The 25,161-nt window shown below is 43.1% G+C and overlaps 1 protein-coding gene across 1 annotated transcript; it reads right to left on the minus strand.

Annotated features, from left to right (window-relative positions):
* Positions 1–878: 878 nt before the first annotated feature.
* On the minus strand, positions 879–24,831 carry TRAF3IP3 (TRAF3 interacting protein 3). The gene is made up of 12 exons (XM_006834045.1): positions 24,490–24,831; positions 22,497–22,647; positions 22,337–22,400; positions 21,722–21,746; positions 21,046–21,075; positions 20,845–20,940; positions 9,476–9,547; positions 6,243–6,383; positions 5,977–6,114; positions 4,486–4,621; positions 3,854–3,916; positions 879–967 (listed from the first exon to the last, which is right to left on the minus strand). The coding sequence occupies exons 1-12, from the start codon at positions 24,829–24,831 to the stop codon at positions 879–881; spliced, it is 1,347 nt and encodes a 448-aa protein (XP_006834108.1).
* Positions 24,832–25,161: the final 330 nt, after the last annotated feature.

Below are 25,161 nucleotides of genomic sequence, written 5' to 3' on the forward strand. Positions count from 1 at the left end.
TAACCTCTTTTTCCTCTGTCCTTAATTTCAGAGATAAGATTAGTAGGTCATATCCTAGAATCTGTCTTCAGGTGGCTAAAGATGCTTTCCCAGTCACCTTGCAGTGTCAGTGTGGTGAGAAAAGGAGTTCTGGATTGTTTCAGCTCTATCCTTAATTTGTATGACCATAGGAGCTCTGGTAGCGTAGTGGTTACGAATCGGGCTGCGAACCTTAAGGTCAGCGGTTCGAAACTACCAGCCGCTCCACGGGAGAAAGATAAGGCTTTCTACTCCCGTAAAGATTTACACCCTCAGAAACCTTGTACAGGGTCGCTATGGGTCGGAACCGACTTGACGGCACTTAACAACAACAACAACAACATAGACAGTCATTTTCTTATCCATATGATATGGTGTAATAATTTTGCTTTATCTGTTACGGTACACCCAGTAATTGTGAGAAGGAAACATTCCAAGCAAAAGGTCCTATGTAGTAGAGAAGGGAGGAACAATTGCTTCCCCTGATCCCATCAACATGCACAATAGATTCTTTGGAAGTTAAGGCAGCAGACAAGATCTTGAGGGCTAAGAGTGAGGTGTAATTTGGAAAGTCAAGTGTATAAAAATTGACATGAAATCCTGAGTTCAAAATCAATTTATTGAAATGTTAAACACAAACATGCTTTCAGAGAGGGTAAAGTTTTTTGTTTTGTTCTTACATTTTTTTTTTTTAAACCTCTCGGGATAGAAGATTAACTAGTTAAAAAATTCTCAGCCCTTAGTTGATTCATCCTTACAAAGCTCCCCTACATTCCTGACCTCCTGACCTCATAGACTCCCAGAAATGAATAGGACTCCAAGAGGCTTGGCCTCTAGGCCAGCATGGAAATAGCAACATCTTAGAATTTGTGGTAATAAATTTGCTGACCTTTCTTTGTTAAGAGTTTCCTCTGTTCTTGAAGCTGTAAGGACTGATTCTGAAGTAGACCTGTTGGAAGACATAAGACAAGTGTCTGCTAGTATACTGACTGCAAAGAGTGTCTTTTCATAACTCTGCTTAGATCTTTGTTATGAAAGATGTCCTCATGCATATATCTCTTGTGGCACTGTAGGATAAGTACTCTAGTTAACTGCAAGGTTGGCCTATCAGCCACTCCTTGGAAATCCTATACAGGACTTCTATGAGTCAGGACCAACTCAACGATGCTTAGCAACAACCACCACCATGACTTTTATCATCAAGTTTGCATAAATGTTACCTTAAAAGAGCGATTTCTCCAGATGACGCTACAGTGTCAGTAACAGCCAATCTTTCTTTATCTGCCTTTACTGTTCTCCATAGCAGTTACTACAGCCTGGCACACTTCTTCATTTGTTAATAGAAACCTACGCTCTATGTAGAGTTTACTGAAGATGTAAGCTTTATAAGGGAAGGAACCGTGTTAGTTTTGTTCATTACTATATCTTTAGTGCTTCCATCTAGAGAGTTGCATTTAGTAGAGGCTCAGTAAATTGGTATTCAGTGAATAAAAGTGTGATTTTGAAGTGAATCTGTGGCTCTCTAGGAGGGGCGTCTCATCTGCTGATGGCCGTTCTTGCTTGCCATGTGGTCAGCTTGTCTTAGTTATATTTCATTGTTGTTTGCATGGAGCTGCTTTGCAGGGGTGTCAGAGGTTAAGATGGTGGTATGAGTTGAAAGGTTTTCCAGCTTTTCAGAAATTGTCTGCATTCCTTCTGAAAAGTTCTTTTTCTCTCTGTCCCTAGGAGGTAGTTTTGAAGTAAATTGAGGCACATGTAGTGTGAGCTTGTTTTCTGAGCCATTCACAGAGATGAATGTCTGTGTGATAACTGTTGTTATCTGCTGTTGAGTTGGCCCCTGACTCGTGGCTACCCCGTACACAGTGGAAGGCAATGCTCTTCCCTTCTGTGCCACCCCCATGATTGATTGTGGATTGGACTGTAGTGATCCGTAAAGTCGACACTGGCTGATGTTTGGAAGCATCTCTCCAGACCTTTTTTCCTAGAGCTCATTTTGTATGGAAGCTCAGCTGAAACCTGGTCAGCATCGTAGCAACACACAACCAGGTAGTGGCTGTGAGGAGGTGCAATGGCCAGGAATTCAACCTGAGTTCCTGCATGAAAGGTGAGAATTCTGCCATTGAACCATGTGGTATGTATATTCAAAAGGTCATGGAAAATGTGTATTATGAAAACAATTGCATGGATTTCATAGGTTTTTTTTTGCACCAAAATAAATGTGTACTTACCAGGACTCCTGGTGTGGCAATGTAAGATCAGTACTGGACTGCAAACCATAAGGTTGGCAGTTTAAACCCACCAGCTGCCCCTGGGGAACGCTATATAGGGTTGCTATGAGTCAGACCTGACTTGACGGCACTTTACAACAACAACTAGTTAAAACATGTTTGAACAGGATCCAGTGTGAGGCACTAAGAAAGAGAAGTCATTAGATCCCTTGTCAGAGCAATGTGAATTCTACTCAAACGGAAGCAAGAATAAACGTCAAATTTATGGTGAAGCTTGGGTAGAAGATTGGTGGAATCATTGATGTTTTATTAAAAGCTAATGGGGACAATGCCGCATAGAAATATAAAACTCATTCTAAGAATGGGTGAGATAATGTTGAAGATGAAGCCCGTAGCAGTAGGCCATCCATGTCAATTGGGAGGATAAAATTAATCTTGTTCATGTCCTGATCGAAGAGGACTGATGGTTAACAGCAGAAGCAATAGTCAACACCACAGATATTGCAATTGGTTCAGCCTATGCAATTCTAACTGAAAAATTAAAGTTGAAAACATTTTTCACTTGATGGGTCCCCAAACTGTTGCACCCAGATCAGCTGCAGACAAGAGCCGAGCTTTAAATGGAAATTTTAAACCAGTGGCATTAAGATCCTGAAACATTTTTGGATCAACTGTAACAGGAGATGAAATACGGCTTTACCAGCATCCTGAAGACAAAGCAATGGCTACCAAGAGGTAGAAGTGATCCAGTGAAATCAAGAGTGAACCAGTCAAGAGCAAAGGCTATCGCAACAGTTTTTTGGGATGCTCAAAGCATTTTGCTTGTTGTCTTTCTGGAGGGCCAAAGATAACTGGAGGTGCATGTACTCAGAAAGTTAACCAAAGCTTTAGCAGAGAAACGTTGTTCTGCATCACAACAATGTGCCCGCTCATTCCTCCCATCAGACAAGAGCAGTATTGTAGGCATCCACCTGACAGTCCTTATTTTTCCCCTCCTTACTGCTTTTTGTTTCCTAATCTTAAAAAAAAATCTGTGAAGGGCACCTGTTTTTCTTCAGTTGACAATGTGGATCTGACTGCACTGACCTGGTTAAATTCCCAGGACCCTCAGCTCATTTGGGGTGGACTAAATGGCTGGTATCATTGCTTACCCAACTGTTTTCAACTTGATGGAGCTTAGGTAGAGAAATAGTTTATATTTTTAACTTTTTATCTTTTCGTTCCACTTTTTGAAGTCATAGACATACAAATATATGTATGTAACAAATTAGAATATTTAAAAGAAAAACTGCCTTATAGACCCCAATACGAGTAGACTTGTGGTATTTTTAAAAATCTGTGATTTGGGAGAAATACAAGTGCTTGTGGAATGGGTAAAGTAGAAAAGTAAAAGACAAAAAGAACAGAGGCTATTACATCAGTTGTGAAAAGTTATGTAACTGATTCTTATTTCGCAAGAACAGGGTCCAGAAACCCATAGAGGTAGAGGATATGCCAAAGGCTTGGATCCCTTGGATCCCTTCTATCCCTTCTGTGGGGCTGGAGCCCTAGGAATACCAAGAAGACCCCTATGCTATTTATTTATAGAGTCTGTAAAGGGAACTCACTTTGTAACTCCTGTACTTTGGCCACCAGGGTGAGCTTTTCCTCTTCTGACCTCTTTAGTTGATCTGAAAATGAAATAATGCAAACCATAATAGAAGAGTCTAAATTAATTAAACACTTGAGGATGGAAGATAGGAATAGGTGCTGTTTCCCCATGGCCTTTGACATGAATCAAATTGAAGTTGCTCTCTCTGTTTGTCCTAGTTCTGAAGAGAGAGACAAGAACTCAGGTATCTTAGAATTCATGTACATTAACAATATTGGGTTGAACTAACGGTTATATTTACATACTATCCTGTCCTTTCTGTAACTGATACACAGACTGTGACTGGGAGACCTCCACCCAATTATGCCTTGTGCTTCACCTGACCTTTACCTTTCAAATTAAGAATGTGGCTTTGATACAGGGGACTGATGTGGACACAGCTATGATCTGGCCCAGATGAGTGTGCTAGAAAATAGAGCAGATTCTATAGGATTCTCTTGTGCAGTAAAATTAATTTTCAGTCTAGGACACGTAAAGCCATTCTGTCTTTTCATCAAGGTAGAATGAAGTCACAGAACCAACAGAACAAACCAATTCCTTGCTTTCCACTAACTCCCATGCTCCTGAAACCTCCAAGGAGAAGGCTACCTTGTAGGTCTTGGGTATCCAAGCTGCACAGATCTCTGTCCCCCTGCAGACATTCAATCTTGGCATGCAGCTCTTGGTGCTCATTCTCCAAAAGTTGCAGGGCCTGGTTCATCTGTACATCTCTGCTGTCTGCGCCCTGTGAGGAGGGGGTGCCAACACAAAAGCAGGTCAGGGCTGCGGCTGGAGATTGGCATTAGGTCCCACAGAAAAAGGTCAAAATGGTAGAATTTTAACATTACAAGAAGTATTAGGGAAATGAAAAAATAGTGAAGCTTTTGGGTTTTTTGTATTCACTCCTTCAGTGCTTTGTTGTTACTGTTAGTATCATGGAGTCAGTTCTGGCTCACAGTGACCCTGCATAGAGTTTCCAAGGAATGACTGGTTATATTCACAAGGGTATATAATCATGAGCGCTTTTGTAGACGTCTACACTTTCTCTTTACTTCTTTTACTGGCATTATCAATTTTATATAAAATTTTTGGAGACCCATGCTTCACAAAGAATTAATGCTTAAAAGACACTTCATCTGTGTAGCTTTGTAGGTAATGGGAGGAAGAAACCACCATCAGTACACCAGTAGGCTGGTATGTAGATGCAGAGGAGGCTACTCATTCATTGGATAGGGCTCATACTCCGTGCCTCATGCCAAATGGTCTACCCAAGATCATGGCTTCGGTAAAATGATAAAGAACAATTTTACAAGTAGATCAAAATTCCAAACTATGTAAGTGAAATCTGTGAAAAATAATTGCTAACATTTATTGAGTGCTTACACGAGGAGGCTTCAGACTTTGTGGAACAATGGAGTTAAAAAGTCTTACAAAATTTCCATGAGCTTTTTGAAGTCCCTTTGTATGTACTAGGCACTGTGCTAAATGCTTTACATTACTCATTTTTATCTTAGGATACAGGTTCTACTGTCCTCATTTTATTATAGGTACTCTTATCCTCATTTTAGAATTGAAGGAAACAGGCTTTGGAGGTTAACTAACTTCCCCAAGGTAGTGCAGACTGGAAAGATCAAGCCCTCGTGAATGCCAGATTGGGAATGTCAAAACCCTTGAGAATGTCAACAGTCTACTGTAATCTGAAATCACATTGGCAGGATGTGTTAGTTAATACTCGCCTATAAATAAATTAGTGACATTTATTCAGTGCCAATAGTGGGCAAGCCTGAATTGGATGCTCTACTGGGATGGTGTGGGTGCAGTGAGTTGGATATAACATTAGTAGGCTGATGAATATTCCAATCCAGCCCTCTGCACTTAAATGGCGTCATTCCAATGAACACTTAGTTCTGTTGCATGAGCAATGCAGAGACATCCTTGCTAAACTCAAAATTAAATCTCAACCAAAGGAGTGAGTCTGGTACAAAGTGACCAGGGAGTGAGGAACTGAAAGATAGATGGCCTTAGCTGTCCTTGGGGCCCCCGACCTAGCTGCAGTTTCTTTTATCACCCCCTATAACTTGCATCCTCAGTGCCTGGTACCTGCAGTTTGGTCTGGAGCACATGGAGCTGACTCTCCAGCTCTCTGTGCTGGGTCCCCAGGGTTCTCCAGTCCTCCTGTAGAGTATTGTACTGGGTCCTCCATTCTTCACACTGCTGCTCAGCCAGGGCCAGGGAGCGCTGAGGGAAGTCAGAGAAGAGAGGAGGGAGTGCCTTGGGGATTCCACTGAGTTGTGCAGCAGATCCCATTGCTCTCCAGAGCTGACCCTGGGGGCCCCAGTGCCAAGGGTGCTGCAGCATTCTCATACCTTTGTGCTCTGCAGTTGGTGTTCTGCACTCATTTTCTCCTCCAGTAATTTCTGCAGTGACTCTTTGGCCTTCTGCTCATAGCTGTTTTTCTGATCTTCCATCTCCAGTAGTACCTTTTTTATCCCCCAAGGGGAGTATTTCTATAAATTTGATACAATACAATAAGTACACACTGAGATTTCCTGTGCCAAACACTGAGCCAAATACAGAAATGAAAACAAGAGTCCCTGCCCTTAGGGCAGAGGTGCCAGTAATCAGGTGGGCCTTTAGGTTCATGGTAATGCTGGCCAGGCTCTGTGAAGGGAGTGGGGGCAGGAAAACAGTGCCCTCAGCATGCTGGACATTGTCTCCTAGGCCTCTCATGGTGGTGGTGGTGGTGGTGGTTATGTACCGTGGAGTCGGTTCCAACTCATAGCGACCCTATACAGGGTTTCTGAAGCTGTAAATCTTTGAGGGAGCAGAAAGCCTCATCTTTCTCCCACCTAACAGCTGGTCATTTAGAACTGCTGACCTTGCGAAGCCCAACTCATAACCACTATGCTACCAGAGCTCCTTAGGCCTTTCATAGGTACTTGAAATCCAACATTCCAAATGGAAACCATCTTTCCACACTTGCTTCTTTCACCTGGGCTTCCTATCCCAGGAACTGACATCATTACCCACCCAGACTCGAAAGCCTAAATCAGAGTCATCCTTGATTCCCCTCTCCCTTTCTGTCAATAACCAATTGGTCAATGAGACTTGTCAAGTAACTTCCTTGACAGCTCATAGCTAACTCATCTCTAGCACTACCCTTATTGCTACCTCCTTAGTTCTAGGCTTTAATAATACTTTGTTTGTGGAATAATGTAATAGTTTGACCACCTGCAAGATTCTTCCAACTCTATTTCATCCTCTAGCTAGAGAGTTCTTTCTAAAATGCAAATCTGATCATGTTACTTCCTGCTTAAATCTCTCAATGAATTCCCAGTGTCTTAAGGATTAAGTCCAAACTCATTGGCATGGCTTTTATTTACAAGCACAGACTTTCATTCCATGCTTCTTCCATCCATGGTGAACTGATTGTAGAGCTCCTCAATACCATGCTTTTGGCCTCTGCCTTTGCTCATATTGTTAAGTGCCATCAAGTCAATTCTGACTCATAGCGGCCCTGTATAGGGTTTTCAGGGAGCGGCTTGTGGGTTGGAACTCCCAGCTTTGTGATCTGCCTTCTTAAAGTATCATTGCCTACCTTTTCCCCTTGGCCAACTCCTATTCATGTTCAAGTGTCTGTTGTTTTGATAAATCTTGACTAACTACCCCTACCTTCAACTCCTTATGGATTAGGTAACCTGCCTCAGTGTACCCTTTTTATACTTCTAGTATCCCAACTTTGTTAGCTCATTGGTCTCTCTTATTGTTAGTTACTGGCAAGTCACTTCCCACTCATGGCAGCCCCATGTGTTTAGAGAGAGTTGTCTTGGCTGTAATATTAATAGAAGCAGATAACCAGATGGTAGCTTAAGGGGTACTGCTGGGTGGGTTCAAGTCATCAATCTTCAGGCTAAGTTGAATGTAAACCTTCTTGTGCTACTTAAGGACATTTCTCTTATACCTAGGACCTAATTTCTCTTTGTGGTTGTTAGGTGCTGTTGAGTTGATTCTGAGACTGATCCTATGTGACAGAATAGGGTTTAGTATGCTGTAATCATTACAAGAGCAGAATGTCAGGTCTTTTCTCCCATGGAGCCACTAGTGGGTTCAAACTGCCAACCTTTTGGTTAGCAGCTGAGTGCTTAGCCATTGTGCCACTAGGCCTCCTTACTGGATTGTAAAACCTTTTAGGGTAGGGACATCTTTTTTGGGTCTGTAAAAATCCCCGTAACTAATACATTCAACTTAATACATTTACATTTAAAAATTTCCTCCTGGCTTCACTATGATCAAGAGCAACCTTGCACACTCACTAGGGGTTTTGCCCATTCTTTCCCCCTTCCCCCCAAGCTTTATCTTTATGCCTTTTATTTTGGGGAAGGCACATAGCTTTTACTGTCAATTTTGGATCACCCACTGGGTAAGCAGTAGTCAAGATAATTCAAATTTAGCAATCAGCATGAAATAATTTCCATTTAGCTCATCTGAAAATTTGAATCTAAATGTGAATGAGTCTTATATTTCATTAGCAACCAGATTCAGGGGTTACTGGTTGAGTTCATACATAGGGATGTCCCAATTACTGAATGTAGCCATTTTAAGCATGTTGGTCATTGGCTAGCTTTATCCTCCACTGAAAATAAGTAGACTGGCATTCTGGATTATATGTTGGTATTTTATGAGCTTAATGATATTAGTTCACAAGAGCCTGACAAATCAGTCGTACTGGGGGGACAAAAGTGTGGTGTAGCAAACGTATATAAAGTCTGTTCCCCTGCAAAATCTCACATGTAGCTTCACATCTGCTTTAACCACCTCTAAATGGGAGTGGTGTGGTGCTGTAGGTAAATGCGCTGGACTGCAAGGTTGGTTTGAACTGCAAGGTCAGTGGTTCAAGCTCACCAACCGCTCCTTGGAAACCCTGTACTGGGTTGCTATGGGTTGGAACTAACTTGACAGCACTTCACAACAGCAACAAATGGGAGTAGTCTGCCAGCTCCATCTTATTCTCTTATTTGTATCTCCCCACCTGTCAAGAATCCATCATTTCTCAAGTGTGGGAGATGATTTCTTCCATTCTATCTCTTGTAATCCAAGGTCAGATTAGTTAACGGATTGCTGAAGGAGGATAAAAATGCTACAACAGTGCAGACAACCATAATATTTTTACTTTCTTCAAAGAATTACTACTAGATTAAGTACCTGGAATGAAAATCATGTTACAAGATTTCACTGTAACATTTGACTCATCTGTTCAAAGGCTGGGACCTGTGAAATTCTATCTGGGTGATGTGAATCTTTAGCAAGAAGTTCTACCTACAGTTCTCAAGATTCTGCTGTAGCCGGCAAGTGCTTGGTGCTGTCATTCCTTCACAAAGTGCAAACCTTAGGAGGGGCACTGGCAAAAAGGGAGAGGAGGGTGAAAATAATGATATGGTGAATTGGGAACCAAAGTGAAAATGACAAAGCCAGAAATGGGCGAATAGGAATGGGTTTGTTGATCTCTCTGTCTCATGACATTTCTAGGAAGTTAGACTGAAGCAACATTCTTCTCCATTAATTCTAGGATCCTAGATTGGCAGTGTCTCAGAATGCTTACCTGGGTGCAAGTGTACAGCTGGTTTTCTAAGGATCTCAGTTTGCCCTTCAGCTTGTCTTCATTGAGCTGTCCCTGGAGCAGATGGGATGAGTTAATAATGAATCTGAGATTAAGTACAGTCTACAAAGAGTTTTGCTCTCTACTCCCAGTACATACTAGTAAATGCTCAAATCGTGCATGTGGAACTGAATTCTTCTTGGAGGTAGTGGTGGTGGTGGTGGTAGTGTGCTATAGAGTCAGTTCCGACTCATAGTGACCCTGTACAGGGTTTCCGAGGCTGTAAATCTTTACGGGAGCAGAAAGCCTCATCTTTCTCCCACAGAGCAGCTGGTAGTTTTGAACTGCTGACCTTGAGGTTAGCAGCCCGACTCGTAACCAGTATACTACCAGAGCTCCTTCTTCTTGGAGGTAGGGAGGAAGAAAGATGTCAGAGGCCATTTGGATAGAGGAGGGTCTTCTCTTTCTCTGCAGTAGAGAAAGGGAAAATCAGACTGGCCCCCTAAGTCCTCTTTGTATCTTAAAATTTCCTATCAAATGCCTCAGGATAACAGCAGGGGCCCACTGGAAGGAATGGTTCTAAACAGCCCTGTCTCACACCATTCGCTGTCTAGGACTTCTGTGCTCACCTCCTCTCAGTCTGCAATGGTGAGAACTAAGACCTTTCCCTCTAGAATATAGGCTAATAAAGGCAAAAGGAGTTCCCTGCTCCTCCTATGCCCTCTTGCCCCAACATACACAAACACACTGGACTTAAAGCTGAGAAAGTCTTTAGGAAAGCAAGTAATGAAGGGGAAAGTAAGAGGACTTCCCAGAAAGCCAGATTTATTCATAAGCCAGGTCTGACTAAGACTTTCCAAGAGAGATGCTAGTCCAAAGGTTGAGGGTAGAGAAAGGCTGGAATAAAGAGTCATTATATGCTTTCTGGAGTTCTGGTTCCTGGTGTGGTGCTGTGGGTTAATGCGCCAGACAACAAAGCCATTTGCAAGGTCGGTGATTCAAGCTCACCAGCTGCTCCTCAGAAACCCTATACAGGGTCGCTATGGGTCTGAATCCACTCGACAGCACTTAACATCAACATATGCTTTCTAGACTCCTGGTGTGGTGCTGTGGGTTAATGTGCTGGACTGCAAGTCATTTGAACTGCAAGATCAGCAGTTCAAGCTCACCAATCACTCATTGGAAACCCTATACAGGGTCAGTAATGGGTTAGAACTGACTTGACGGCACTTAACAACAACAACATATGCTTTCTGGAGTCCTGGTGTGGCGCTGTGGGTTAATGTATCACACTGCAAAGCCATTTGAACTTCAGGGTCGGCGGTTCAAGCTCACCAGCTGCTCCTTAGAAACCCTATACAGGGTCACTATGGGTTGGAACCAATTTGATGGCACTTAACAACAACAACAATCTGCTTTCTGCTCCCATAAAGACTTACTTACATCTTGGAAACCCTGTTCAGGGTTGCTATGAGGCATAACCCACTCCACAGCACACCACCAGCTGTCTCTCAAGTTTTCAGTCTCTCCGCTGAATAACTGATAACTTCCTGCTGCTTTGTTCTTCCTTCCACCTGCAGACTTGTTGCTTTTTCCCAGGTGGAGGATTTTATTCTTTCACCCTCCAAGTTTTGTTTAAGGTATATGTGTTTAAGGTGTGTATGTGTATGGGGGAGAGTCCTGGTGTGGTGCTGTAGGATAACACTGGACCCCAAGGTTTGAATCACTAAATCTTTAGTTCAAACTCACCAGTAGCTCCTTGGAAACCCTATATAGGGTCGCTATGAGTCGGAATGGACTTGACTAGCACTTAACAACAGCAACATGTGTGTGGGAAGGGGAGGGAGCGTTGTCCATGAGAGCTGGTTTCCCAGACAAAGGACCATGGGCCTCATTGACAGTAACTGGCTTTCATACCCTTCTCTGACTTTTTCCAGCCAGGCCCTGTGGGACACTTGTTGGGTCTTCAGCCCTGAAACTCTGTGAGCCTTCTCAGCCAGATGGCCTGGATGTTTCCAACCCTCTCAGTGTTTCCGGTCTGTTAACTGCCTGGGGGCAGGGAAGGGACTGTGCTCTGAGGTCTGTCCCCCTCTATGAGTTTCAGGGTACCTGGGGGAGGCAGGAAGTGGTATCTCACAGCTCCTGTTTTGATCTTGTTTGGCTGATTCTTCTAACCATGGGAGCCAGGGGGCGCCCCCACCCTTTCTGCTTCCTGTGTTACTCAGCCTGGCCTTGCAAAAGCAAAAGGCTTTGCCAACCATAATTTTTTAAAGTGCCTCCTGCTTTTAATGTTTTTCCTAATGTCTCGTGTGAGCTCCGAGAGTCAAGGATTTGGCATCTCCAGGAACCGCAGGGCTCTGGAACAGATAAAGAGGTGGACAAAGACTTCCACTGTTCTGAGCTTTGGAGTAACTGGTAAAACAACTTCATTCCCCAGAGTGGCCTGTTAGTTGTCAATCACAGGTTCTGAACCAGTCTTTTTCCCCTGGTTCAGTTCTCCTTCCTACAACCCCATACGTTTTCCTCTCCCTGAACGCTTATCATTCATAGTGTAACCAAACCCTCCCAGTGTAAGGCTTACCTTCCTGTAGTTTGGGAAGAAAACCGGCTGGCCCATGACAGTATTCCTAAGGTTTCCCTAGTTTCCTTTGGTGCCCTCTCTGGGAATTTTTCTTCCCAGATTGTAGCTTCTCTCTCCCTATTCCTTACTTAGTCTGGCTTTAATCCAACATTTTGCCTCTCCCAACTGTTTTTGTATTTAAACCCAACCACAGATTACTTTTCCATTCATGTTGCAATAGAAGACAATTCAGGATAGTCCCTTTGGTGGAGATGAAGGGCCACCCAAGTCTGGGACTTGAAGAAATCTCTTGTCCACAGCTTTGCCTTCCCAGACTCCCCAAGGCAGGCAGGAAAGTTACAGCCAACTTGCTGCAAATGGGGCATTGGAATTTCCTGGTCTAAGCCCCACTTCTTTTCACACTGAAGCCCAGTGTAACAGTCGGTGGGCTGAGATGCTTCTACAGTCCCAGCACTGACCTAGGCAATGGCACCAGGGGTGGGGAGTACAAGACTGAGGCTATACAAACCTGGTGCTGGTCTGAGGGCTTCAGCTCTTCCTCCTGCTTGGTTTCTGCCTGCCTCTGATGTGCTCTCCAGAAACACCACCAGCTCACCACAGATGCACTGGCCCACAGCTCACCTATTTGCCCTAACAGCAGAGGGTGCTTAGGGCTTGCAGCCAATCCCCTACTGTACTGTCATTACCAGATCTCGATTCCACTTTGCCGATTTTACAATGCAAGCGTGCCCCACTCACTTTTGGAATTGCCCAGTGTTGAGAGTCTTGCTTTCTCTTCTTCCTGAACTGTTCCTGCTCTGAAGATTGGACCCAATTTAGGCATCTCAGCAGAGACCCAGGTCTCCTTCATTCACAAGGCTTGGGGGTTGAAGGCCGTAGAGGGAGCTTGTCCTGGATCTTCAGGGTTCTAATAGTCCGTGATGAGAGCAGCCCGGCGTGTGAGGTTGGAGACTCAAATCACGGCAACTGAATGGAAAACATCAAGGCCTGAACTGGCTGAATGTCAGAGTTTTGGTTCTGGCCCCATTCTTCACATAATTTTCCCCAAATACCGCAGACTGGGGCTGTCCTGTTTAAATTGAGGCTTTCAGGGACGGATAGAGAGCTGAATTGTTTTGTGTTGGGGGAAGCAAAAACTCTTAACTTTCAAGTCTGTGACTCTTTTTCTTAAAAACAGGAAATTGGGTGTTGGTGTAAAGGAGGAAGTAGAGAAGGGTGAGTGAGTATTGGAAGGGTGGGAAGAAGGGAGGCAGAAAACCACAGCCAGAGGAACTTGTATCCACCTATTGGGGTGTGGGGTTGAAACCAATCCCTCAGAGTCTACCTGGAAATGACTCTTAACAATCCTTCCTGTGCCCACCATTGTTGTTAAGTGCCCTTGAGACGGTTCTGACTCATAGCGATCCTGTAGAGGGATATGTATATGCATAAGGAGCCCTGGTATCGTAGTAGACTATGAGCTGGACTACTAACCTCAGTACGATTCCAGCAGCTGCTCTGTGGGAGAAAGATGAGGCTTTGTGCTCCCGTAAAGATTTACAACCTCGGAAACTCTATACAGGATCACTGAGTCAGAACTGACTCCACGGCACACAACCACCATGTATATGTATGGAGTCCTTGTGTGGCATTATAGGATAATTCACTGGATGGTAAAGGTAAGTTTGAACTGCAAGATTGACAGTTCAAATCTACCAGCTGCTCCTCGAAAACCCTATACAGGGCTGCTATGAGTTGGAATAGACTCAATGGCACTTAAAAACAAGTATGTGTGTGTGTGTATTTGAAGCCATACAAAGCGACCCCATGTAAGCAAAGCATCACTAAGAATGAAGAACAAAGTAGGAGGCCTTTCACTTCCTGGTCTCAAAACCTACTACAGTCACAGTAATCAAAATAGCCTGGTCATGGTACAATGGAAGACACATAAATCAGTGGAAAAGAATTGAGAATCCAGAAGTAAATCCATCTACCCATGCTCAGTTGATCATTAACAAAGTTCTGAAACTCATTAAATGGGGAAGAGATTCAACAAATGGTGCTAGAAAAACTGGGAATCCATTTGCAGAAGAATGAAACAAGACTCACATCTCACACCATATACAAAAGTGAACTTAACGTGAATTGAAGGCCTAAATGTAAAACTTAGCACTATAGAGAGCATCAGTGAAAAAATGGGGACATACTTAGAGGCACTCATCAATGTCACATACACTATTATACATAATTGAAAACACACAAACAGCATAATACAAAATAGACGACTTGGACCACCTAAATATTAAACACTTATGTGCATTAAAGGATGAGAACCTACAGACTAGGAAACACTTTTTGGCAATTGACAGACAAAATCCTAAAATTTTAGGATACTTCAAAACCTCAATAAGACACAAATGATCCAATTTAAAAATGGGCAAGGGATATGAACATGCTTCTCTGAAGAAGATACTCAAGTGGGCAACAAATATTTGAAGAACTGCTCACAAATCATTAGCCATTATTGTTATTAAGGGCTACACTAGGTTTCTATGAGGCCTGTTGTGACTCATAGCGACCTAGTTAGTATAGGGTTTCCAAGGAGTGGCTTGTGAGCTTGAACCACCAACCTTGAGGTTCAAACAGACCTTGCAGTCCAGTGCATTAACCCACAGTGCCAGAGATGCAAGTCAAAACAACAATGAGATATCATCTTGCTCCAGCATTATAGCAAAGTTTAAAAAAAAAGAAAACTAATGTTGGATAGGGTATGGAAAGGATGGGACCCTCCTACACTGCTGGTAGGACTGTAAAATGGTACAACTGCGGTGGAAAATGGTATGGCACTTTTTCAGAAGGTTGAAAATAGAAATACAGTATGATCCAGCAATTGCTCTACTTGGTATTTGTCCTCAAGAAATAAGAATCATGATATGAGTAGATTTATGTACACCCACGTTCACTGCAGCATTATTCACAATAGCAAAAAAGATCTGAGAGCAGCTTAGATGCCCATCAGCAGAGGAATGGTTGAACAAACTTTGGTACATACACGCAATGGAATATTATGCAACATTGATGAATCTGCAAAATACCACATTACATGGAGGAACCTGCAGGACATTATGATGAGTGAAATTAGTCAGTTACAAAGGGACCACTACTGTACAAGACCACTACTGTAAAAAGTCAAGAAAAGGTTTTTGTTCTATAATAAACGTTCTATGATGGTTATCAGGGGTGGAAGGGAAAGACTTATTCACTGGGTAGAATGTAGACATATGCTAACTTGGGTGATGGCAGAAGGCAATTAAAAAGGAAAAATGAAAAAGGAATTTTTTTTCTTATGTACTTCAAGGGAAACAATGTACATTTATTTCATTTATTTTCTTATTAAGTTAGACCCTTAGGAACTTTCCTACAAATGATAAAAAAGGGGGGGAGAAAAACGAATGGAGAGAGAATCAAAAGGGGGAAATACATTGTTTAAGTTTCAGATACTGTGTTTAGTGAAAAAGTTGTAAGTCATAATTCTAGAGACTGTCTAAAACCTTTTCTGGTCTCATCTTTGGTAATTCTCTGACATAATCCCTTTATTTCACTCACACTGCTACACCGGTGCTTTGTCACATCTAGATCTGTGATCATTCTGATGACTTCTTTTTGCCACTTTTTCTTCCTTCACTATTGGTACATTTGTAGCCATCTTTGAGGACTTAACTAAAATGACTTTGCCTTTGGAGCCTTCCCTATTCCACCTCATACAGAATAATTGTTCCCTTCTTCCCTGTAACACTTTTATACATGGCTGTTGTTTCTGTGCCATACTGTTGTTATTGATTGTTTATTACATGCCTATCTTCTCCTGGTTAGACTGTGAACTCCTTAAGGGCAAATGTCTTACTATAGCACAAAACCTAGCACATAGTTGAAATTTACTAAATGTCTGCCAAATAAATGAGTGAAATTATCACACTTTGGAGTCCCTGGGCAGTGCAAACAGTCAACATGCTCACCTGCTGACTGAAAGGTTGGAGGTTCAAATCCACCAGAAGTGCCTCAGAATTAAGGCCTGGTGATCTACTTCTGAAAAAAATCAGCCATTGAAAACTCCATGGAGCAACTTCAGTTCTCCTCTGACACACATGTGGCCACCACCAGTTGGAATCAACTTGGTACTCATCGCTGTTGAGTTCTTTCAGACTCATATCCACCCTACAGGAAAGAGTAGAACTGTTCCATAGGGTTTCCAAGGCTGAATTGTTTATAGTAGCCGACGGTCACATCATTCTCAGCTGGTGGGTTTGAACTGCCAGCTTTTCAGTTAGCAGCTGAGCACTTAACGACTGTACTGCTAGGTTTATTTATCCATTCGATAGCAGCTGTTGACGTTAACAACAACAACAAAAAAGTCTCAATTTAGTTCAACACCAGAAATCACCTGATATATACAGCTGCCTACTGCAGGCTCCTACTGTGCTACTGAAAAATGACTTCCTTAACAATAAAAGAACCCTGCCAGAGGCACCTAAATCCAGTTCCAGACTGCATCGAGGAAGGAGGGAGGGCTGAGCTTAAAAAGTGTTCTGTGTGTAAATACATGGACAGAGACACAGGGTATGGGAGGAGGAGTGGGATATATATATGTGAGTTTGAAAGAGGATATTTGTACATGGGTAACCAACCACAGGGAAGAAGAGGACAACTAGTGTTGCATGGAAGGGATTGCAATCACTTAGATAAAACAAAGTGTAGAATTTGTTGAATGTAAAACTATTGATCTTGTTTGTAAACCTTCACTCAATTCACAATAAAAAGTTAATAATAATTTTAAAAATACGTAAATGGTGATATCATGGGGGGGAAAAGTTGTTGTAAAGACATCACTGCATTCTTCTCAGTTTTCCCACCTCCTCTAATGACACCATTCTAAGCACAAGCCATTTATGCCATAGGATGAGATGGTTACGAGGGTCTGCAAGGTTGTATGCTTTCTCTGTTTGCAGCTGGTGCTGCATGCTTTTCTGACTTCAAGCTGAGTGTGGCGTTCTGAGCATACTATGCTAGATGTGCTCAAAGTGGGACCCAAGGATCCCTGGGAATCCTCAAAACCCTTTCATGAAGTCTGCAACTTACCACCTTCTCCAACCACACATTTCTGTGAGGCAGGATTCTTTTTCACAGACATCAGTCAAAACAATTTACTGTAGTTGTTGTTAGGTGCCAACAAGTTGGTACTGACTCATAACGACCCTATGCACAACAGAATGAAACACTTCCTGATCCTGGGCCAACCTCACAATTGTTGCTACGTGTGAGCTCATTGATGCTGTCACTGTGCCAGTCCATCTCGTTGGGGTCTTCCTCTTTTTCTCTGACCCTCTGCTTTACTAAACATGATATCCTTCTCCAGTGACTGGTCACTCCTGACAATATGCTCGAAGTATGATAGACAAAGTCTGGCCATCCTGGCTTCCAAGGAGCACTCTGGCTGTTCTTCCAATACAGATTAGTTTGTTCTTTGGGTAGTCTGTGGTACTTTCAATATTCTCCCCCAACACCACATCTCAAATGCATCAATTCTACGGTCTTCCTGTCCAACTTTCACATGCATATGTGGTTTTTGAAAATACCATGGCTTGAGTCAGGTGCACCTTAGTCCTCAAACTGACTGAAATCTTTGCTCTTCAATACTTAAAGAGGTCTCGTGTGGCAGATTTGCCCAATGCAATACGTCATTTGATTTCTTGACTGCTGCTTCCATGAGTGTTGATTGTTGATCTGAGCAAAATGAAGTCTTTGACAACTTCAATGTTTTCTCCATTGATAAGAATGTTGTTTATTGGTCCAGTGGTAAGGATTTTTGTTTTCTTTACACTGAGGTGCAACCTATACCTAAGGCTGTGGTCTTTGCGTGTCATCAGTAAGTATTTTAAGTGCTCTTGGCTTTCAGCAAGCAAGGTTATATTATCTGCATATCTCAGGTTGTTAATAGTTTTCCTCCAATCCTGATGCCATATTTTTCTTCATATAATCCAGCTTCTCAGATTATTTGCTCAGCATATAGATTGAATAAATATGGTGAAAGAATACAACCCTATTGCACACCTTTCTTAGTTTAAAACATTCAGTGGTCCCTTGTTCTATACATACAACTGCCTCTTGGTCTATGTATAGGTTTCTCATGAGCACAATTAAAAGTGTTCCTTCATTTACTGTAGTTGTTGTTAAGTGCTGTCAAGTCGGTTCTGACCCATAAAGACCCAGTATAGGGTTTCTGAGGAGCAGCTGGTGAGCTTGAACCACTGACCTAGCAGTTCAAACAGCTTTGCATCCTGACACATTAGCCCACAGTACCACATCAGGACTCCGCTTATTGAAGTAGCAGTAGGAAATATGAGAATCTGCCTTCTGCTAAGTCAGACATTAATAAGTTTTGCAAAACTGTCAAGCAATGCCATTCCCTCAAAAAAAAAACAACAAAGAATTATTTTTCTTTTGGTATTGGAAATAGTTTTTAAAAAAATAATCAAAATATATAATTTATGTTAGCGTGCAATAGAGTTTATTGCCATTAAAATGTTTCTGTTTTAATTTCTTGTATGGTAAATTCTAATATAACACATTATTTGCATAATAATTTTCTTAATGGTATAAAGGGATCCTGAATTTTGAAAGTTCTGTAGCTAGACTGCATGATGCCATCGGGCCTTTGCTTCAGCTGCGTCCTGCCTGGAATACCAGTCCCTGCTTCCATGACGGATTGGCAAATAGTTATGTAACTATAAATATTTCCCTGACTCATCTCTTCTCCTGAGTCATTCATTCATGCTTCCAGTCTACTGTATCCTATAAACACAACTTTCATTTCTCATTTTCTAATGGATTGTTTAGGTATCTGCCTCTCTTACAAAGCCACACACTCTTTGAAAGCAGGAACCCTGTCTAATTCATCTCATGATTTCTGGTGCTAACCCAGTACTTGGTATAGAAAACATGACCAATGAGTATTTATTGAGTGAATGGAACAAAATCAGGACGCCTGATTTTCAGTCCTGTCTTTTCCACTAACAACTGTGTGACTTGGGGCAAGTCACTTGATTTCTCAGAGACTCAATTTCCTCATCTGCAAATTAAGTGGCTCACACTAGTTGCTCTCTAAGGTCACTTCCCCCACTGATATTCATGCCTGGGCTGAATAGTGGGCACATGCTGACTTGTAGTTAATATTAGTATGAATCCCATACATAAGTAGTTGACATTTTACCATGTTCAATTATATTAACTATTTGAGACCTTCTTTTCCTCTAACAAATTAAAAAATGGGAATTCTTATTGATTTTGCTTCCTGGTCTTCTTTGGGTGTGTGGTATCATGGCCCTCAGGTGAAAACTCTGGCTTTAGCCAAGCTTTCCTATATATTTACTGTGACATGCTTGACCTAGCTCAGCCCCAACCACATGCTCTTGTACAGTAATGAGAAAACCCCTTCTTATGGTGAGATGCAGTGGAAAGAAGATGTGTTGGTATGATAATTTTGTGTCAACTTGACTGGTCCTGGATTCTCAATGGCTTGAGAGTTAAGACATAATGAGATCTTATATAATGCAGTTTCTTTACTCATGGCGTGATCTGATGTGATCAGCCTTGATCTCATGTCATTATCCATGTAATTGTACATCCTCGCTTCTGGTGTGGTGCTGTAAGATAAGCACTAGACTGCTAACTGCAATGTCAGTGGTTCAAATCTGCCAGCCACTCCTTGGAAACCGTATACTGGGTTAGAACTGACTTGATGGCACTTAACAACAACAACAACATGATGTTACTGAGACCAGATGCAATCTACGGGATTAGGTTGTGTTTTTAGTCCATCTCTTTTGAGATACAAAAGAGATTAAAAAGGCCAGCTGAGCTCAGAGGGGGTGTATCCTTTGGATCTGGTGTCCCTGCGCTGTGAGTCTCCTAGATGCAGAGTAAGACTGATGTCAAGACACATGAAGAACTCCAAGGAATGCTGGGCCTAAGATGCTGAAAGGAGACCAAGATCTTTCTCTAGAGCTGGTGCTCTGAATTTGGTCTTCTAGCCTTCTAAATTGCGATAAAATAAGTTTATGGTTCTTAAAGTCATCCACTTGTGGTATTTCTGTGATAGCTCTATTAGATAACTAAGACAGTAGTGGTCACCACCACACGGATTGTGTGTCGTATAGTTGGTGCTGACTCATAGTGACCCTGTGTAGGGTTTCCCAGGTTGTAAATGGCGGCAAAAAAACCTTATCTTTCTCTTGCAGAGCAGGTGGTAGATTCGAACTGCCGGCCTTGTGGTTAGCAGCCCAGCTCATAACCCACTATACTACCAGAGCTCAACTAAGACAGTGGTTGTTGTTTAGTGCTATAGAGTCAGTTCTGACTCATAGCAACTCTGTATAGGGTTTCCGAGGAACAGATGGTGAGGCTGAACCACTGACCTTGCAGGTCAAACCCACCTTGCAGTCCAGCTCATTAACCCGCAGAGCCACACCAGGACTCAGTAGCGAAGTGTAAAAACCTTATGGGATTGCTGTGGCAACCACATGAAATCATGCATGTAGCCTAAGAGATTGGGGGATAGGAAAGTGGTTTGAACACCCCGGGTTATAGTACTCTGAATTCAGACTTCTAGCATCTCTAGTTGTGAGAGAATACAGTTCTGTTTGTATAAGCCATTTGCTTGTGGTATTTCTTTTATAGCAGCACCAGAAAACTAAGACAGTTGGATATATGTAGAAGTCCGTGAAGCTTGGTTCAAACAAAGATTTCATCCTCTTACCTTCCAGGAGCTGTCAGAGGCCCGAATGAGGTGGGACAGTAGGTCCTGAAGAATCACCATTTTCTGTTTTAGGATGAGTTCCCGTTGTAGGGCCTCCTGGGAAGACAGGGTTGGATGCAAAATGCAAGATCATGAGTTAAACTAGAGAAAGAAAGGAAGGGTGGGTGGATAAGTTAGGGGGTAAATTCACAGGTCACTTACTTTGAGATACTCGGAAAGCTGGATGATTTCCTGGAGAGAAAGAAAAAAGCTATTTAAAAAGATACTAACCCAAACCAAGCCAAACCTGTTGCCATTGAGCAGATTCCTACTCCTAGTGACCCTGTAGGATTGAGTAGAACCTCACCATATGATATCCAAGACTGTATGGGAACAGACAGCCTCATCTTTCTCCTGTGGAGCAGCTGGTGGGCTTGAATCACCAGTTATGTGGTTAGCAGGCCAACGCTTAACCCATGGTGCTACCAAAGCTCCTAAAATGATACTGATATTGTTCAGTGCCATCAAGTCAGTTCCGACTCATAGCAACCCTGTGTAGCGTTCCCAAGGAGCTGCTTGTGAGTTTGAACTGCTGACCTTGAGGTGGGAAGTCCAGTGCTTGTCCTACAGTGTCACACCAGGACTCTAAAGTGAAAAGAGAAACTCTGGAAGATGGAACCAGAGCTAGGTTTGTCTTGTGTAGTGTAGGGGAAAGATCTGCCTTGGCTCCTGGCAGGGTTCCTCTAAGCTCACATGTCTATTCTCAGTACCCTTTGCCCTCCAGAAAGAAGATACTCCTCATTCCAGCCTGAGTTTATTGTGGTATTCTAGAAAGTCAGAACTTGAAGGTGCTGATATACCAACTGACTGAACCCCTGTAAAGTAAGAATTTTCATACCTTATCCAGAACTGCAACTCCACAGCTGGGGGAAAAAAAGAAACAGAAGCATGACAACGGACCAAAGAAACAAGCATTCACTGGTTGACTGTTTCTGTGATCTCATCTGAAGATTCCAGAAGGTGGAGAACGGCTTCCTCTTTCTTAATTAATGTGGACACGGGAAGTCAGTATTCCTCTCCACATGCTGTGTTGTTGTTATTGTTGAGTTGGTTCCAACTCATAGCATCCCTAGAGTGGCTGGTAAGTTCAAACTTCTGACCTTGTGGTTAACAGTCCAGTGCTTACCCTACAGCACCACAAAAGTCCTCCACATGATGTGTTGTTGTTGTTGTTGTTGATGTTGTTAAGTGCCGTCGAGTCGGTTCCGACCCATAGCGACCCTGTACAGGGTTTCCGAGGGTGTAAATCTTTATGGGAGTAGAAAGCCTGATCTTTCTCCTGCGGAGCAGCTGGTAGTTTCAAAACCGCTGACCTTAAGGTTCGCAGCCCGATTCGTAACCACTACGCTACCAGAGCTCCTTGTGTGTAGGGATGTGTAAAAAGCTTGAAAACTAAGTAAGAAAGGAATGGTTTGGATGTAAGGTCAGGGGGGGACCCATGAAAGATACTCACGTGGTTTGCTGACTTGCATCATTCTTGATAGTTGGCGGGGTTGTTGCTGCCTTTGTCTGTGTGCCTGAAAGATAGAGGATGAGCTGATTCAGAATCCATTCAGGGAGAAAGGAGAGGCAATGGGGTAGGGCATGACTGAGTGAGGAGGCTCTGCTCTTACCACGGTGGCATTTGGGTGGCTTCTTAATGTGAGAGTTGTGCGATGGAAGGTCGTCCCCAGTCTGTGAGGAGAGGTGGTCAGCCGGATCCCTCCGGACACTATAGGGAGGTTGAGGCTGGGCTGGAACAATTTCAGAACTGGTCTCTGCCACCTGTCAAGTAAGTAAGGGGATGCTGAAAACCACAGCCCTCTTAGAAGAGGCTTTTCCATCAGATTGCATCAAGATAAAGCAAAGTCACCCACTCTAATGGTCAGAACCACAGAGGTATTCCTGCTCCTGCCCTTCCTTGTCTTGGCTAGCAGACATGGTCCTCCTCTCCATTTATTGTTTCTAGAGGCCCTGAAATACTTGGTCAGCTGCTTGTACAGTAGTATGGTGAGGTGGGAAGAACTTGGGTTCTGGGTGGGAAATAAGGGGAACTGAGTTCTGATCCTGCCTTGATCAGCTGCATGACATTTTCTAGGTCTCCGTCTCCTACCTACTTAATGAAAACTTTGGAATAGATGACCTTTAAGGTGCCCTGGTGGTGCAGTGGCTATAGTTCTTGGATGCTAACCAGAAGGTGAGCTGTTTGAACCCTCCAGCTACTCCAGGGGAAACTGTGGAAGTCAATTTCTGTAATGATTGTTGTTGTTAAGTACCATTGAATCGGTTCCGACTCATAGCGACCCTGTATAGGGTTTCTGAGGAGCAACTGGCAGGTTTGAACCACCCACCTTGTGGTTCATAATGCAGTGCTGATCCACAGCACCACACCAGGAGTCCTCTGTCTTAGAAATCCTATGGGGCAGTTCTACTCTGTTCTGTAGGGTTGCTGTGAGTTGGGGGCAACGGGTTAAGGTCCTTTCCATATTCAACACATGGGTTTCCTTCTTATTCACAACGGCAGGCAATCATTAAGGTTTTACGTGAAGAGAAGGAAGAATAGGGAATTGTAAGGAGAGGTGTAGAAGTCACTTTTAAAATTTTGTCTGTTCTTTTTTACTTGGTTCTTACAAATTCAAAGATTTGATGTCTGTAAGAATAACACTACAAAGCTCAGAGCTGCCTGTGGTATTCAGTTAGGTGGATTGACTCAGTCACAATAAAACTTGAAATAATAGATAGGCTGAGTAACAGTGAGGTGGAGTTCTTTAGTGAATTATATATATATATATATTTTTTTTTTTTTTTCTCTCTCAAAGTTTTTTCCCTCCCAACAAAAGGCAGATAGTTGGTTTTCTCATCAAATTGGAACCTGCAGTGCTGTAGGGTCATTTTCTGAACAGGATCTGTTGGGTCTGAGCACCTACGTTGGAAATGTCTCAATGCCAGAGTCTTCCAGGGAAAGCAGTAGGCCCACTACTGCTATAGCTGTTGGCACACAACAAGAATGGGAAGACACCAATCGTTTGCTGGGTGAGGGCATCTCGACTTACCCTGTTTTTGTTTTTTTCTCCTCAAGAACTCTCTTTCCCAAACCAGCCTAATGGATGCTCTACAAGCTCCAGACCCTTAAAAGATTTGTAACCTTTCAAAGCCCACAGAGAGCAGAGGTGTCCTGGTGTCCTGGGCCAGATAAGATCTTTAACTGAGTCAATTAAGTGACATTGGAATGGCCCAAGAGAATGAGAGAAGGTAGGTAGATGCAACAGAAGGGCAATGATGTGTGTGTGTGTATGTGTAGGCATCAAGGGAGTTGGTGGTATCCAATCCATGTCTATTGAATTATGGATGAATGAATGGTGTAAGGTAGCTGTGAAGGTAGATAGACATTTCTTCAGTTTGAACTGATATTAAAGATTACTTATGCAGCTGTCTTAAAAGTATTCTTCTCTTCTAAAAGACAAAACAGCTAAACAGACAAACAAAACAATGCATTCTGATGGAACAAATGGTTAATGCAGGCTTTACTATAGGACCAAGGAAGAAGGGCCTTTCTTTACATCACTTTTTAATGACCTTGAGCTCCACCCTCCCATGCCCCAGGGCAGCTCCCTAGACATAGCCCGCCTGCTGTTCTGGAGAAGAGCTTCTGTTGGGCCAAGATGAGGACACACTGAAGTCACTTGCCTGGTCTCTCCTGGAGGGCCCTTGCTCCCTGGCTTGTGGGCTCTGTGCCTTGCCTTTCTCCTCCACTTCCAAGTTCCTTCTCATGAAGAACTGCAGTTGCCGAGCTCTCTTGAGCTGCTCTATATGCTGTATCCTCAGGGTTTTGCCCACCAGGCGGCAAGTGGTCATGTTTCGGCGGCATCGGCGGCTCTCACGGGTCTCCTGCCAGCGCTCACACTTGGCCTCGTAGGTCTCAGCCCACCGGGCCAAGCCAGGGGAGGGCCTGGGGCCTGGGCTGATCATGATGACCTCCTGAGCACCTGTTGTACTTGGGTTCCAGCTCCTGGAATAGCTGCCTGGAGCTGCCAGATGGCAAGAGGGAGGAGAAATGGTGAGGTCAGAAGATGGGCAGAAAAATTCCCGCCTCCCTGGACAAGGGGGCAGAAATAGTGCCACGTTGCAAACATGAGGAGGTGATGGTGTCAGAGTGGGTGCCAGGCCTCCTATGCGAATCCTACTTTTATCTAGCCCATACCTTGTGTTCTTTAAAGGGAGAAGGGTCTCTATGGCCACTACTTTTTCCTATACTGAACATGAGACACGATAAAACTCATAATGCACTCCTAGCTTTCT

Source organism: Chrysochloris asiatica, unplaced genomic scaffold (assembly GCF_000296735.1).
Source record: "Chrysochloris asiatica unplaced genomic scaffold, ChrAsi1.0 scaffold00009, whole genome shotgun sequence".
NCBI lineage: Eukaryota > Metazoa > Chordata > Mammalia > Afrosoricida > Chrysochloridae > Chrysochloris > Chrysochloris asiatica.

Coding starts and splice junctions, on each gene's coding strand:
- TRAF3IP3 (XM_006834045.1), bottom strand. CDS start 24,831: ATGATCAGCCCAGGCCCCAGGCCCTCCCCTGGCTTGGCCCGGTGGGCT. Junction 20,941..21,045: donor AGCTTTCCGAGTATCTCAAA/GTAAGTGACCTG, acceptor CTGTCTTCCCAG/GAGGCCCTACAACGGGAACT. Junction 6,384..9,475: donor AGCTGTACACTTGCACCCAG/GTAAGCATTCTG, acceptor TCAAATTTATAG/AAATACTCCCCTTGGGGGAT.